Here is a 15,658-nt window from a genome sequence, read left to right as displayed (position 1 = left end):
TTAACCAAACTTATTTTTTGCCAAAGAAAAGCCCTAAATTGCAATTCAATGCTTTTCTGCCTAAAAAGACAGGATGACTGCATAGAGTTTAAACTAAATGCATTGAAAGCAGAATAAATAAAAAATTATGTCAGTTCAGTAAAATTCTGTCCATTGTATACTTACAGATCAGTTGCCAGAGCTGCATAATGAAAAACAGTGCCTCAACTAATATAGTAAATATTTGTATCTCATTATCAAATGTATGATGTATTAAATAAATACATCTCATTTATTTCATAAGAGCTATACTAGATACATGTATAAACAGTCAGGTAAGCAACCAGCTTTAAGGAATTCTCCAAAATGCTTCAAAACTGTCTAAATAGATACCACAGAAACACCTTCCTGGCCTTATTTGAGCACATGACTGTCTCTATCACAAAATTCCTCTTACCTTGTTAGCTCTTCACGCAGATTGTTGGGCTCTGATGAGTAAAACTTTACACGAAAATGCAGACAATACGGTGGGCCAACTGCAAAGAAGAATTCATTTGAGACAGCAGCAACAGCTACTGGACCAGACTTATTTTATTACACAGAATCACATCACAAACGTTGACTGAAATTGGCCCTATCCTACCACAAGGTCTTAGGCAGGAATCAATTTGTAGCAGGAAAACACATGAAAAACATCAGGATGAGCATACACTTAAACAGATGCACAAAATAGTTTTATATTTATTTTACAAGTCAACCCAACAGATATATCACATGAAGTTGATCTGTCTTGCCAAGAGCACACAAATCTAGGTTAATCCTCATATTTAAGGACTCCATCCATCACCAAGAAAGCTGTGGATCTTGGCTCTGCAGTCAATCAAATCCCTAGGTACTCTGTTGGTGTCTGAAATGCCTTTCCAGAGCTCTGGGAAAAGCCCACTGTTGACAACTTTGGCCTGCATATTCCACTGAATTTTAGACATATTTTAAGGGTATATAATAGACCCTTTTGGGCAAGAATCTTTTTTTTTTTTTTTTTTTTTTCAGAAACCGAAGAGTTAACCCAGCAAAAGGATGGTTTAACAGTTCTTAAAAATGTGCAGCTCTCTCTGTTGATTCTTGCATTTGACAGGAGGAATTTTCTCTGACTGTGCTTCCAAAATTTTTGTTTTGCTAATAAAGCACCACAAATCCCCAAAGACTTCCCACATCAGATAGCAAGGAAGCTGCTGAGCAAAATCAGTTGATGTCACAGATTACCCAAGCATGGACCACTGAACCAAACAAGCCACAATGAATGCTTGCGTAGCAAGTAATGACTTGAGGGACAAACACAAACAGATCAGGGCATTCTGGACCACTTCAAGGGATGGAGGCTCCATGACAACTTTTCCTATAGGCAGAATAAAGATCTGTGATGCTAAAGCATCTTCAGCTGCCTTGTCTTTATTTAAACTATAATTAATGAGCCTCTAAGATGGCTCATTAAGGACATTAGATGAAAGTAATACGAACTGCAGAGGAAAGAGGTCATTAAGCAATCAGCAGCAGCATGCTGGGTTGGGGTTTCAGTGCCTACGTTACCCCTCACAGAGCACACGGTCCCTTCCTCCCCACCACTTCAGCTCTGTGCCTCCTGTACGCTTAATGTGAGATCCAAAGAGAAAATGGAAAAGACACTTACTTTTCACTTGCTTTTTAATGCTTTTTGTGTTGTCCAACCAATGCTGAAAAACAAATTACTCTCATTGAATCATCAGTAACAAAATCTCACAAAAACCCCACAACATATTCATTTGTGAAGAGCATGTTGCAATAGCAAATAGTTCATCAAAACAATATAATCTAATCCAGTCCAGATATTTCACGATTCATAGTTCTTAGGGCTTGTTGAAGATACTGTTTGTAATGTAAAAACTTTGTAATGCAAAAAGTTAGCACCAGAAATATCCTGAAGTACCTTATCTAAAGCCAATCTTCCAGAAAGTATTATCTACTTGGAGGAAAAAAAAAAAGAAAAAAAAAGTATTGACAAACTACTCAAATCACTAAAATTGTCACCCTGTCCAAACAAACAGAAACTGTTGGCACATTAGTAGTCAGCCAGTGACTGTGTGCCAGAGAGGCATAAATTGTAACTCAGCTTTCTGACTCCACAGTTTGTGATCACTCCGGTGTGGCGAGGAGAGACAAAATAAATACTGCTGTGTTTCAGTCATTTCTTTAGGTCACTCAAGCATAGTAAATAACAGCAACGCTGTCTGTGTCTGAACATAGGGTCAGCTCCACCCAACTGTCCAAAACCTATTCACAGCTGACATTTAGCAATTGCTGCACAGGAGGACAGAAGTCAGTGCCTCACCTACTAATACTAATGATAAGCTATATACTAGATGTGGATGCTAACTCTCTGAAGACAAAGTAATAGCTTCACTTACACTGCATATAACAGCATGTGAAAAATAAGCTAGAGGTGGCAGGTTGAGAGAAACACCTACCTGTAGATGCCATACTTCCTAACATCATATATTCTCACTGCTGAGGTGTTTACACCAGGAAATACAGCTGGGAAACTGACATCCAGCTAGTGGTAGGGAGCTGCTTTGCAGTGCTGTGAATACACAAACAGCTCCCTCCTCTGAAGGAGATGACTTGGTTCACAGGGAACACAGCACCCTGGTCAACACCACAGCGCTGGCTGAGCAGCCAGAACAAACCACCTCGCACACCGTGTCCTGGGTGCTTCACACTGCCCAGGTAACACCACCTCATTAGGCCGATCCCAAATGTCACCTTGAAACTAATGCAGATGAATTATACAATTAGCAACACACCTTTCGTTCAACTACGTGCCATGAAGTTTACAGCGGGCCCCAAGTAGGACAGAAAAGCAACAGGGGTATGAGAAAGAACCGGTATTTTCAGGTTGCAATGCCAAGTGCAAACACGTTCCTGTCTTCGGAGCAGCCCTGCCTGCTGCAGGGAGTGCATAAAGCCAACCTGTAACACAGCCAGGGCACGCAGTGGCTGATACATTAGGTGCAGACCAGAACAATTGAACCATCGAGTGCTGTGGTGCATGCACCTGGAAACGCTCTTAATAGTTACTAAAACAGAGCTGCTAGACAGCTATTTGAAATGTTATCTAATGTATTTTTTAAATAAAGCAGGAACCTCAGGAGGAATGAAGCAAATATTTGTCTACTTTGCTTACAACGCCAGTGAAATGGAGTTGACTGTTTTTTGTTGTTGTTTCTTTAAGAAAATGATACCACCTCTCTTCCTACTCCACAAACTCACTTGCTCTCAGAGACAAGTGACTTGCTCCTTCCTCCACCCTAAAAATATACGATCTCTCCACCTGAGACTTGCAGGTGATTTAGACACAGGAACAGCAGAGAGAGCCTTTTGTAGGCTGCAGGACTGCCTGTGCACGCCTGCCTCATCCCTTCTGTTTTCTCTCATCTCCTCCACATTCCAGCGCAAGGCAGCTGAGAGGCCCGAGACAGGCACTGACAGCGATTTACTCTGCTCAGCTCTTTACCAGCACTGCCTACAGGAGCCTGGTTTGGATGGCATGGGTGTGCTGGAAGAAGGGAGACAACTGCTTTCGAATGGAGGGGAAGGAAGGGAAAAAAACAACACGCGCATGGACACACACAGACAACAGGAAACTTAAGATTGATTCCAAGTGATTAAAAAGGAATTCAAGTGGACCTGGCAAAAAGATCCTTTAAGTTTACATTTTGACAAGAGTTTGTTCAACACAGCCTACTCCTGAAATCCAGAGATAAAGTTCACTAAAACAAGAAGCAATACAGACAACACACCGGACAGAGCACTGGAAGTCATTATTAAAACAGTTGGCTTCTTCAGAAATTAAAAAAAAAATTAAAAAAAGGAAGAGTAAACAAGTTTTTGTTGATGTTGCTTTTAATTAAGATGATGAGGCTAAATCTGGTGTCTCATGTTGTAGAATTAATGGCTGCATACTCAGTGGCAATGCTATATGACCATTTTCAGTATTAAGCACTGCAGTATACAAAGCAACTGCTAGAGTAACAAAATTATGCTCTACAACTCCAGTAGGAATAGCAAGTATTTGATGCTTGCAATCTGAACATGTGACTTAGGAATCTGCCACCTGTTAAACGATCCATGTCTCCTTATGAGAAACGTGCCGTATGGCTAAAGGGAAAGCCAAAAGCCCAACAAGTTATCAGCTACCTTCACATTTCCCATCACTGGCCATGCTGTGCTCTTCAACATCAGCCTGAATCAGAGCCACCCAAATTAACAATAGGCTGTTCCCTTGGCTTAACCAGGATTCAGATCATGCCTGGTACACTGTGAACAACCTTGAAAATACCTCCTTCTGCCACCTCTGGCCTCCTAGTTCAGGGAAAAGTAGCTCCTCCTAACCTTCAGACTAGCAATGAACATAGAAATCACATGAAAATGACAATTCTTTCCCTTCACAACTTGTTTCAAGAACATGTTTAAAGAACCCAGTATCCAAATCCTAAAAAGTAAAATGCCTTTTCTTCCTCTGTTCTGTAAGAGGTTTAAGACCATTTTTACTACTAGAACTGCAACCCAGCAGCAGCTAGAGTCCTGCTAGTCATGAAGTCTGCGTCAGATTCTGAACAGTTAAATTATTTACTCAAAAGAGAAATGTGCTCTACAATTACATGCTAAACACTAAACTCAATCCCAGAACTTCTGAAAAGAAGCCATGAGGCTTACAATCATGCATATATACACAAAGACTTTCTAGTATTCCGCTTGAACACAAAAGAAGAAAAAAACAGGAAGTAAACATGCAGCTAACCTTCTAGGCAGGAATAAGTGCTCAGCCAGAAGCATCACCCACATGAAACTAAAACTGCAAGTGAAAGAACTGTGGATACTCCTGACAAACACTGCCCTGCTGCTGTTTTCAAAAGTGTTTGCTCTCAAAGCAAACTGTCTGGTACTCACAAACACAACCATATCCCTCTCAAAAACTCCTCATCGCGGGGCAGACTCACAAGCAATTTGAGCAAATCACGTAGGTACCCTGCTCGCTAAGACTATTTCCCAAGCAGACGTGAACAAGATGACTTTTGCTCAAAAGAATGTTGAGTTAAACTTGGGGTCACTTTAATAAAACAGAGAGCTTCTGCACAGACCATAAATCAAGAAAAAGTCAGCTTTCTTTTAGCATTTTCTCAATATTAATATTTAACATTTAGACTGACTGCTACTCACCGCCACTTGTGCGGAATCCATGAACCTTAATCCAAAGTAGTCGCTTTCTATAAGGTCCAGATGATACATGATCTGCTCAAACAGGAGCTGGCCTTTGGCTTTTTTCTGAAAATACAAAAGGATTTAATACTTAGCAGGTGGATCTACTGTAGCATCTACCTTCTTTTCTATTCATTGCAATTCCAAAAGTAAGAGGACTCCAAAATTAAGTTTTTGACAATACAACCTGTGAATGATTTTTTCTTGTATTTCTTGTTTTTGTGAATGACAAATGTACACCCCACAACGAGCATACAGAATAACCTTTTTTGAAAAACATCCACATTACCTTGCACAAGGCTGAAAGCGTCAGAACATCACTTCATTATTGTCCCTTTTAGGCTTTCCTTATCCACAAAGTTCAATAGCACTGGAATCATAGCTAGTACAATTGACAGTAACTAATACAGTAGAAAATTTTCAGGGTGAATTGCCCCAGAAATGGCTACTGTTTGCTAACTAGGCAATTCACCAGTGCTGAAGTGGGTAGGAAAGCACACAGCATCGGGCTGCAGCATTCCATTAGCAGGTGCTTTTAGCGACTGCCAGGAAACTGTCTGGGGCAAGGAACTTTAACAAACAGCCCTTAGATAAGGCATTTACATAAAGCTCAGCTTGTAGGTGCAAAAAGCCACTGCATATGTTCATACATAATTTATGAAAAAAAAACTTAGCGCTGGTCCCAAGCAAACATAATTTTTACAGTGGTGATGTAAAAAATTAATCTGATGTTTTCTAAGAGAAAGCATGTAAATAACACCGAGCAGCTTCTATACAACATACATTTTTCATGCTATGAACTCCTTCACAATAATACACTGAAAGAAAAGCTTAACTCTAACACTTGAGATGCCTAAAAGTAATACAAATACATGAATAAATTAAGGACTCAGAGTACAAGCCCCAGTGCAAAAAACAATTATTTTTACATCTAAAGAAATGCAGAGTAAGCATAAATCCTTTCTGCAAGGAGTTAAACAATTTTTGTATTTCCATAGCATCCTTCAATCTTTTATCTAATATTTATACATTCACAACTTCAGAAATGGGCTTTCTAAGCATATTCTATAGTATGCCATTAATGGGCAGATTTCATCCACCCCTCAAAATTCTTGGCCACATGGGAAGAACTTTCGAAGTGAACTGAACAGAATACTTTACCCTAGTATCTGACCACCAACACAGACAATGCTCCAAGATGCCCATAGTTTACAAAAGGATTTTCAAGAATAAGCCAGAATTCTTATTCTCAAAAATAATAGAGTTCAATCACTGAATTATAATGATGTAAGAAAAGAGGAATACATAATTTTGCTTCCTTCCTCTGCTCTGATCTTCAAGTGTTTTATATTTAATCTGGTAATCACAGTCACTGGTTTACCCTGCGCTTCACTTAAATCCAGAATGACATTTCATAGCCCTAAGTAAAATTGCAGAAAAGTCTGCAAACCCAATCTGCCTAAACAAGTTCTCTTGCGGTTATTTATTTCCAAGTCTTGGAGAAGGCGGGGGAAGAGGAAAGCAATGAGATCAGCTGCCAACTTCACACGCAGTTTCTTCAAAACACTGTACAACGAGAATGCTGGGATGCAGACCTCACCAGACTAATTCAGGGCAAGTTTTTCTGTTGGCTTCAAGGAAAAAGCACTTTTTAGGCAGCAGTACTTCCATTAGACAGCAGCAAGACTCTCCCAGCAGCAGCCTTAAGGCAAATCACCTACATTTAAAATGCATTTCTTCCACTATTTGAGACAGTGACAGATTTCTGCAAAGAGCAAGGCAGTGAGCTGTTGATACTTTCTCTCAGCATGGGATGTTTTCTTCCTGAGCAAATGACATGTAAATAGAAGTGGAATTGATTCAGCATTTGCAAGAGCAAAACTAGGAAAAGGCTTTATTTTGCACCTGATTTAAAGGTAGAAGAAAATCTCCACCTTGTTACACAAAACACTTCAGATTCTTCCCAATTCTTCAGTCTTTTCTTAAAACTGTAATTAACCCGTTAGCTCAGCCAAATCCCAAGATTTACATGTAACCCTCCCAGGGATGGACAATGGAGCATCTGGACTGGGATTTCTGCACATGCAGTCTCAGGCTGCCGACACTGAAACACGCCTGGGTGCACCCACCCGCGGGTGGCTTCCCCTGCCAGAGGAGATCGCCCTTCTGGCAACCTCAGCAAAGGACTCAGGGGCCACCCAAAGCAGACCCAGGATGACCGATGTAGCACAAAGTCCCTGAAGCACAGCACTGAAGCAGCAAGGGAAAGGTTTCCAGGGCTGCTGGCTGTTCCGTGCCGTAAATCAGCGGGGCTGTCAGCACTGAACTCATTACGTGGTGCTTTGCATACGACCTGGAGCCGCGGTTGCTGTATTCGGTAGAAGTCAGCACAAGTTTCACACGCTCTTTAACGTTAAGTTCAAGTTCTTAAAGGCACACCGAAGTCCTCCTCCTTTATATTTAAGCAACCAGCAGACAGGAACGGCACTGCTTTGGTCAGCTTTTACAATTGAAGATTAGCCGATTTGTATGCAATAAACCTGCAATCTCCAATGTTTCCAAAGCTACACTCCTACTACATCCTCTGGTGAGAAGTTCCCCTAGCTCCCCAGTGGCACCATTCAATTTAAATCACATTTTTATCCTGCTGCTACCCTCCACTCTTTCCTTTCCCCGCTCTTGCAGCAGGGCTCAGGTTACTCTCCCAGGACAAATATTTTCAAGCTGCTCAGTGCTGACAACGAACTATTAACCACTCGCTCACAGGCAGTCCAGCAGCGGCTGGTTCTGCCTCCAGGGGACAAATTAAGCTCCCCATGGGTTTGTAATGCTCTAAGACCTGACTACTTGATTTATACAGTTTGCTGTACTCCATAGGAAGCAACAGCAAACATCGAACAGCAGGAGAATCGACAACCAAGCTGGGAAACTTAAATAAAACATATCACTTCTGGAGGGCAGAGCGTCTAGGGGTTTTGCTATGGAATGAGATCAAAACATCTCCTGAGCACCTTGGGGTAAACTCTGCCCTCCCCGGAATGGGAAGGATGCTCCCAAACATACCCCAGTGACATCTCATGCTGCCTCCTGCCTTCTTCTCGGGTCTGGAAGGTGAAGGTTACCTGATAAAGAAGTGGTCTCAGCGCCAGCCCCAGCCGGTGTAGGCCAGCATGGATGAAGCGACGCTAACTTCCAGCAGCTGTGGGTCTGCCCCTTATGCTCGCTTCTCAAGGCTTTTATCAGGTTTTTATCACGGCAAAGCAGTTCCAACTTGCAATACTTGGGGAAAAACAAAAAAAAGAAAGAAGCCCACCTAATGAATTTACTAAAATGTTGTAAACTGAGAAGGATTTTTCTCCTCTATTTCTTTCATTAAGGAGACCCCCGTACAGGACGAACTCTGAAAAGGCGACGAATAAATAGGCTCCATCGCTGGGGGACTTTGCCCTCACGTCTCTGCTGCTGTACTTCCGATCTGTCACAAGATTTCTTGAAATAATTGTGTTAATACTGCTTGTTAACAGCAATTAGGAGTAGCTGTTGCCTTCAGCAGCCACTAAAGGACAAAACCCTTCTTGGCTTTTGCCAACTTATAAAAAGGGTTGCTGTTCATGTTCCTACCAGTTTCCTCTCAAAAACCCTGTTTGCCACCCGGAGAGGCTGGGGGCACCCACTGAGGACTTTCAGTCACTAGGGATCCTGGATGCCACCCATGCACATGTGCTGGTCATGGCAGTGTGGGAGCTGCAGGTGAGCCTGTCCATTTCTTATGAAGCTAAATCCCCTTTCTCCCAAACCACATGCTTCCAAAAATGAGCCAAGAGAAAGATCTAACAGTGAGCTTTAAGAAAAAAAAAATAAAAATAATAATAATAATAATAATAAAACACTCCGATCATGAAAACAGCCCCAATAGTTAACACCGTTAGCCATCAGGGCTTGCTGGAGAACTGGAAGGTTAAAACCCAAGGGCAGTGTTCGAAGTACGGAGCTGATTCCAACACCCATCATAACTGCAGGGTTATTCGAATACTACACAGAAGGATTTTAATGTACTGTGGCCAGGCTTGCTGAACCTACAGATAAAATGATAAAGATTCACAACACTCCCACCTGTCAGCTTGTTTTGCCAGAACTCTCTTATCTATCCCCTCCCAGAAACCCATTTACATCCTGTGAGCTGGGGTTTGGGCTCTTCTCCCAAGCACCACGTGATAAGACGAGGGGAAATGGCATCAAGTTGTGCCAGGGGAGGTTTAATTTGGATATTAGGAGACATTTCCTTACTGAAAGAGATGTGTGGCACTGGAACAGGCTGCCCAGGGAGGTGGTTGAGGCACCAACCCCGGAGGTCTTCAAGAAACGTGCAGATCTGGAACTCAGCGGCACAGTTTGTGGTGGACTTCAGTACTAGGCTAAAGGTTGGACTGGATGATCTCAGAGGTCTTTGGAGAATGATTCAATGGTTCTGTGATTTCTGGTTACACGTTTGATTGCATAGCAGTTAAATCCCTGCCCCAACAGACTCTCAAACACCTCAGTTTGGTATTGCACTGTGTATTTCTCAGCTCAGTCAAGGCTCTCATCACTTGGACTGACTCTCCACGGGGGCAGATGAGCAGGAAAGCAGCACTTTGGACGAAACTCGCTGTTACCTGGCGAGTTAGGAGTGCTGAACCCTCGAGGCAACCCAATCGCCCTGCAGCAGGCCACGGAAATCGCTCACACACCTTGCTTCCAGCTGCTCGCTTCCTCCAGGTCACAGCATCATGCAGCACACACAGCAAGCCCAAAAGGTTGACCAGGGGTTAGCCCACAGCGAGCAGCCTTTGGGCACGTCTCTGCACAGGCGGCACACAGAAACTATATTTTTCCAACATTTTTATCATTTCTAGATTTTCTTTTAAACCAATATCTGTCCTGTAGAAAGCACTCCGCATTTTACATTTACAGTTACAAACATTAAGCAAGCAGCCACGAGTGTTTTACAAACTTAAAAAAAGCCAGGCTGGATATCACAGGGTACAAACTGTCACAGCACACCCCTGATCCTGCAGTCAGACCAACGCAGATCGCCTCCCTCCACACAAAAAGCCATCGGCACTCCTAACAGCTTGCTGGAAACTTTCGTTGGCAGTCCAGAGAGATTTCTTAATATTTTTTAAATAATCACCACTAATACACTCCTCTCAGTCTTATTTTGTAAGCATTACTCCAAAATTGTAAACAGCTTAGCTAATTCCTGCTACTCCACAGAGCTCTTCAACCGGTTTATGTAAGACCTTGTTTTAATGACACTTGATTATAACAAGGACAAAACCATCTCATTTTGTAATCTTCATACTAAATTTCATGCATGTATAAGTAAGGTGGATGCTAAGGTGAAAAGCTGCTACGATTCAGACGGCTCCATCCTTGCAATTTGGGTCTTGCACCTTAAAGAGCTTCTGCCAGGTAACTTCTGCCTGAAACTTAGGCTGTGTGTACAGAAACTGGAATATAATTAATATAATTCTATTATCCATGAGAAAATTATGTAAATTATGGGTTATGTGGGGTCAGCTTTGCTGTTTTTATTTTTTTTAACCCAAACCCCTGGTTCCACAAAGTATGGCTTCCCACACTATCTTTTGCTGTCGTGGGGCTGCCCTTGTTTCTCCCCAGAAATCCATGCACACATTTTTTAGAAGGTGCATGTTTCAAATGTATTCCTGTAATTTCATTTATGAGATTTATTTCACAATTTTATTCCCTTTATCCAGGCTACCTTTTCCCTCTCCCTGCTATTACTTGACTAGCATAAGGATCAACTGTTGTTACAATAAATATTCCACGTTTTAGACCTTTTGATTGAAAAATCCTCCCTGGCTTTTGAGCTTTGGGAATTCTGTAAGTACGGTGGGGGAAAGACATATTTTAGTATTATTGCATGGCAACAGCACTGCAAGTAAAATAGGGGATGGAGGCAGAACAGAATCCTCACCTCCCTGCAATCACACTGTTAAACACTACCCATGGGCTTTGAAAACTTAGAAGACAATGCACAACCTGACTTTTTTGCTGTCCAAGTTGAACCCAAGATAAGCTAACAGGAAAAGGCATGAATGATGAACAGTGTCAAAAGCAACACAGTTAACTGACACCATATATTTTTAAGAATTTTCTGTGGACAAAAATAAGCTTCTCAGTGTTTTGTTACACGTGACTGCGAGTCTGGCAAAAATCATTGAATGCGTTTGGACAAACACAGAGCTTCAAAAAAAAGTGGTAGTAGACAAGGAAATCTACCAGGACAGAACACAACCTTAGAATCTGAAATGACAGCGGGGGAAAAAAACCTTTTTGATCTGCCCCGAAGGAACACTGATAACTCGCATGAAGTTCATGCTTCCCATTTTGAACATACCAAAGTGACAGTAAATAGCACACATAACGCTGATATTCTTTAATCGTTGACATGGCTGAGAAATAAGTAGATTCTCAGAAAGAATTCAGCCTATGTACTGCATGGGAGTGTAGCTTTGATGAATGGTTCAAGTTAGGCAGTTTTTGTAATTAAAAAGAACAGAAGAAATAGAAACGCAGACAGATTAAGTGGCCTGACAGACACCATAGATAAGATCAGTGGACAAAAAGCAGGGTTACTGCTCGAGCCCTGGCTCTGTGTTTAATACGTTCATCTCGACTGCATCATTTACAACATCCCTTCTGTTTCGTTGTCAATATTTGCAAAAACATCAGCCTTAGCTCCTTAAAAAGGCTCTGAAACACACTTAGTTTACATGGTTTAAGAGACCACAATAGGGATCAAAGGGAACGTTATTTAAGCAGAACTTCAGCAATCCCAAGCCCAGTCAATCACAGGAACGACCACAATTCCAGAACATTCTCAGTAACAAATTCACTGTAAGGCTTTAGCTCCACAAGCCCTGAACACCAGCATAAATCTTACACTGCCTCTGAGTGCTTCTGCCCCATGTTCAGGGAGGCACATGGGGAGCCAGATTGGAGAATCACTCCAGCTGGAAACCAACAGAACAAACTTACACTGATTATTTTCAGCCCAGATTTTCCTTGACTTTACTTACTGCCTGGCTGCCAAAAAACGTTTCTCTTGCCAAGGGGCATGAGAAAACAAGGACAAACGCAGTAAGAAAAGCAACATCTTTTTTCCCCTGTAGGAGCAACAAGTTAATGCCAGTGTATTGACACAGCCGTGCACTAGAGAAGGTAAGGTGCTCGCTCCTGCCCTCTCCCTTGTGCCAAGGCAGCTCTTTTGCTGGCTGGAAATTAACCTGTTTGCTGAATGATTCAGTCTTAGGAAACACTTTCTGCTATTTACTGTTTTTTTTTTTTTTTTTTTTTTTTTTTTACTTAGATCGTTTCAGAGAGCTCAGGTAGACAATAGCACCATACAGCACTGTGCCGGCAGACCTGAGGGAGCCTCTCTGGGAACACAAGAGTTCATTTAAACCAGACCTGCATAGATGCCAGCGTAACAGGACCAGTCCCAGAAAACATCTTAGCTCAAAGGGGCCGATTATTCTCAAGGACAGATTTTGTAAAAGAAAAAAAATAAATCTCTATGTGCAGACAGGTATATTTTAATTTCTAAAATGTAAAGCTGAATTTAATGTTTTTCCCAGATTTTGTACCTTTCGTTTCATCTTCCTTCTACTCCCTGACACTTTTTTGTGTCCCAAATATGATTAATGTCAGACACGCGAACAAACATGCCAGAGAGTTGGAAATGAAACATTTAATTTACTTTTAATTTATTGTATTTTAATCACCAAAGGAACTAGTCCATGTCAGCCCCTGACAACATGCTGTAATTATTGCACTCAACCATGTATATTTAGCTTATTTGTTTGCTGTTACTCATAACTTAGATGTTCATGGACAAGGCTTTCTGCCGGCTTATAAAGAAAAAAGGAGAGTGCAAAAAAGTGACTGTTTCATGCAGAAATAAAATAGTTTCTGCTACGCCCTGATCCAAGTTTTATAGTCCAGATGGGAGGTCACGACACCTCTTCAGGTTCAATTTATGCTCCTCAAAGCCTCAGAAATGTTGTTACAGGCGCCAGGAATTTGCCTACAGAGCCAACTCCAGCTCCAGCGATTGCTCCTCTGGTTATGTGGAGACACCAATTTACACTCGAGTACTTTTTTGAGTGTAACTCTTGCTACAAAGTGTTTGCGGGCATTCCTGGCCTCAAATCAAACATCCCAGGCACTAAGCAGCACCGGACACGTTCATTACATTGTTTCGGAGACGTACAAATTAGTTTTACTGCCCTCCATAAATGCCTATTTGGAGGAGAGAGATGCCAAAGCGTTCCCTAAAGCCCAGGTCCGTTGTGTTTCTGGATGTCCAGGCACTGCACCCCGCTCACGGTGCGAACGCTGCTCAGCACACCGCCGAGCCGGGCTTTCCTTGGGAAGACATCGAAGAACGGTGTGTAAAGCATCAAGGAGGAAAGAAAAAAGTCATTTAAGAGCAGCTGCTCCAGCGCTTGTGCTGCTGTTGGAGCTGCAATTAAAGCCAAAACCCCACAGAAGCGGCCAGGGGACCTCGCAGCGCCACAGCCTCCTGACCGAGCCTCCAACAAGCGCCAGGCGCCTCCGACGCGTGCAGGCAGAAAGGCGAGGCAGGAGGCTCCCGTCGCTACTGTTTGTCCTGCTGCCTCAACACAGGTGTGTAATTAAGCGCAGGCATATAATTAAGCACCGACACGTGCAAATTAAGGCAGCAAAGCAGCGGCTCACACCTCGCTCCCAACAAACCCCCCGTCCCCAGGCACCACGTCCTTATCCCCCCACCTCCCCGGGCAGCCCGTCCGAGCAGCTCGGTTCCCAGCGCTGCTCTCCCATCACCTTTTTGTGCCTTTTTATGCTTTCTTTTGTCGGCAGCCCGGCTCGCAGGTGCCTCCTTTCCCCCCCCCGTGTCGGGACCCACCGGCAGCTCCACGCTGACGTCGGTGCCGTCGAGCAGCGCCACCCTGCAGGTGAGCACGGCCCTGGCCTCGCCGGCGGCGGGGATGTGCGTGGCTGCGCGCTGCGCCTCCCGCAGCCGCTCCCGCTCGGCGTGCCGCCGGGCCGAGCGCCGGCCCAGGGTCCGCCGGAAGAAGCTCAGCATCGCTGCGGGAGTCCTCACTCCATGGGAAGAAAAAAAAAAAATGGGGGAAAAAAGGGGGAAAATGGGAGCGAGACGCGCCGCCCGGCCGGCGGAGCAGCGCCCCGCGTCTCCCGCCCCCCGGGGGAGCCGGGGCGGGCCTCAGAAAATGGCGGAGCGCCGCGGGAGGGGCTGGAAGCAGCGAGGAGCCCGCCCCGCTCCGCCGCACGGCCGCGCTCACGGCTCGGCCCCGCTCGGCTCGGGGGTCCCGGAGCTGCCGGAGGAGGCAGGAAGGGAGATGGGGGAGCTGCTGCCGGGAGGAGAAGGGAGGAGAAAGGGGAGGCGCACGCCCCTTTAAGGAGGCGGAGACGGGAGGGCCCCCCCCGCCCCCAGCCAGGTGGTTGCGCCCGGCGGCGGGCGGCGGGGCGCGGCGCGGCCCATGTGGGGCCGGGCGGGGGGCGGCCAAAGGGGGCGGGGGGCGGCCCCCAGGCCTCGGTGCCCACAGCCCACCAGGAAGGGTGTGGGGGAGATCCCTGAGGAAACCTGCCTCACCCTAGTCTAATTAGTGAGGAAAACGTGCGGTTAGCACGGAGGGTGTCAGATAGGTGTCCTCCCTCTAAAAATTGACCACCCCAACGAAGGACAGGGTGGTGGCTCTCTTCTCTTCAACTCATCCCTCATGAGATGCTTGCCTTGCCCCCTAAATCCTCTCATCTTCTTTTCCTACGTCTGGTTTGAACATTCCCGCACTTTTTTGGCAGCAAATGTTCATCACAATCTTCCATCTGGCATTTTTGTTCTTCACACCGCTAGCCCCCACTTTTGGCACCAGGCTCTAATCCCTACTGAGCACTGCCTGAAATCCTCCCTTAAAAGTTACATACACGGCCCTGCAAAAGATGACGAGAGTTACTCTTCCATTAGAGCAAAAATTATGGTATATATTTTCAGGTAAAAACCATGGACTGACACTGTCATGCATATTCTATAATCAAGCAATTTCACTTCTGTTAATTTCACATCCTCCACTAGTGCTCAGTGCAAACATACAAATCCTCTCTAAAGGAAAGCAAGACTGCATTTATGGAATACAATGTCAAAAAAAAAAATACGATGAACAGTATCTGGCATCAGAACTGTATAAAAGCAGCAGAGTAAAACCATGTGTACAGCAGCACAAAAATAAAAAAAAATAATTAAACTTTAAATTACTAAAGCACATCTTTATTTTGCAATTAAACAATTAAGATCCACAAGTAAACTATATATATA

At 43.9% G+C, this 15,658-nt stretch overlaps 1 protein-coding gene across 3 annotated transcripts in view; it reads right to left on the bottom strand.

The window, feature by feature from the left end:
- EPB41L5 (erythrocyte membrane protein band 4.1 like 5) overlaps positions 1 to 14,730 on the bottom strand; it is a 53,952-nt gene extending 39,222 nt beyond the window's left edge. For 2 of the 3 annotated variants that reach the window (XM_027461735.3, XM_072040755.1), the window contains exons 1-4: positions 14,231 to 14,730; positions 5,233 to 5,337; positions 1,667 to 1,709; positions 437 to 515 (exon numbers count right to left, since the gene is read on the bottom strand). In XM_027461735.3, the coding sequence (XP_027317536.3) occupies positions 437 to 515; positions 1,667 to 1,709; positions 5,233 to 5,337; positions 14,231 to 14,410 (407 nt within the window). In that variant the 5' untranslated portion in view covers positions 14,411 to 14,730. Of the gene's footprint in view, positions 1 to 436; positions 516 to 1,666; positions 1,710 to 5,232; positions 5,338 to 14,148; positions 14,171 to 14,230 lie in introns of those variants that run through there. The other variant, XM_072040756.1, reaches the window with a different exon arrangement.
- Between the last annotated feature and the right edge of the window lie 928 nt (positions 14,731 to 15,658).

This window comes from Anas platyrhynchos, chromosome 7 (assembly GCF_047663525.1).
Source record: "Anas platyrhynchos isolate ZD024472 breed Pekin duck chromosome 7, IASCAAS_PekinDuck_T2T, whole genome shotgun sequence".
Lineage (NCBI taxonomy): Eukaryota > Metazoa > Chordata > Aves > Anseriformes > Anatidae > Anas > Anas platyrhynchos.
The sequence above is the reverse complement of the archived record's forward strand: the minus strand, read 5'-3'. Positions and strand labels throughout refer to the sequence as shown.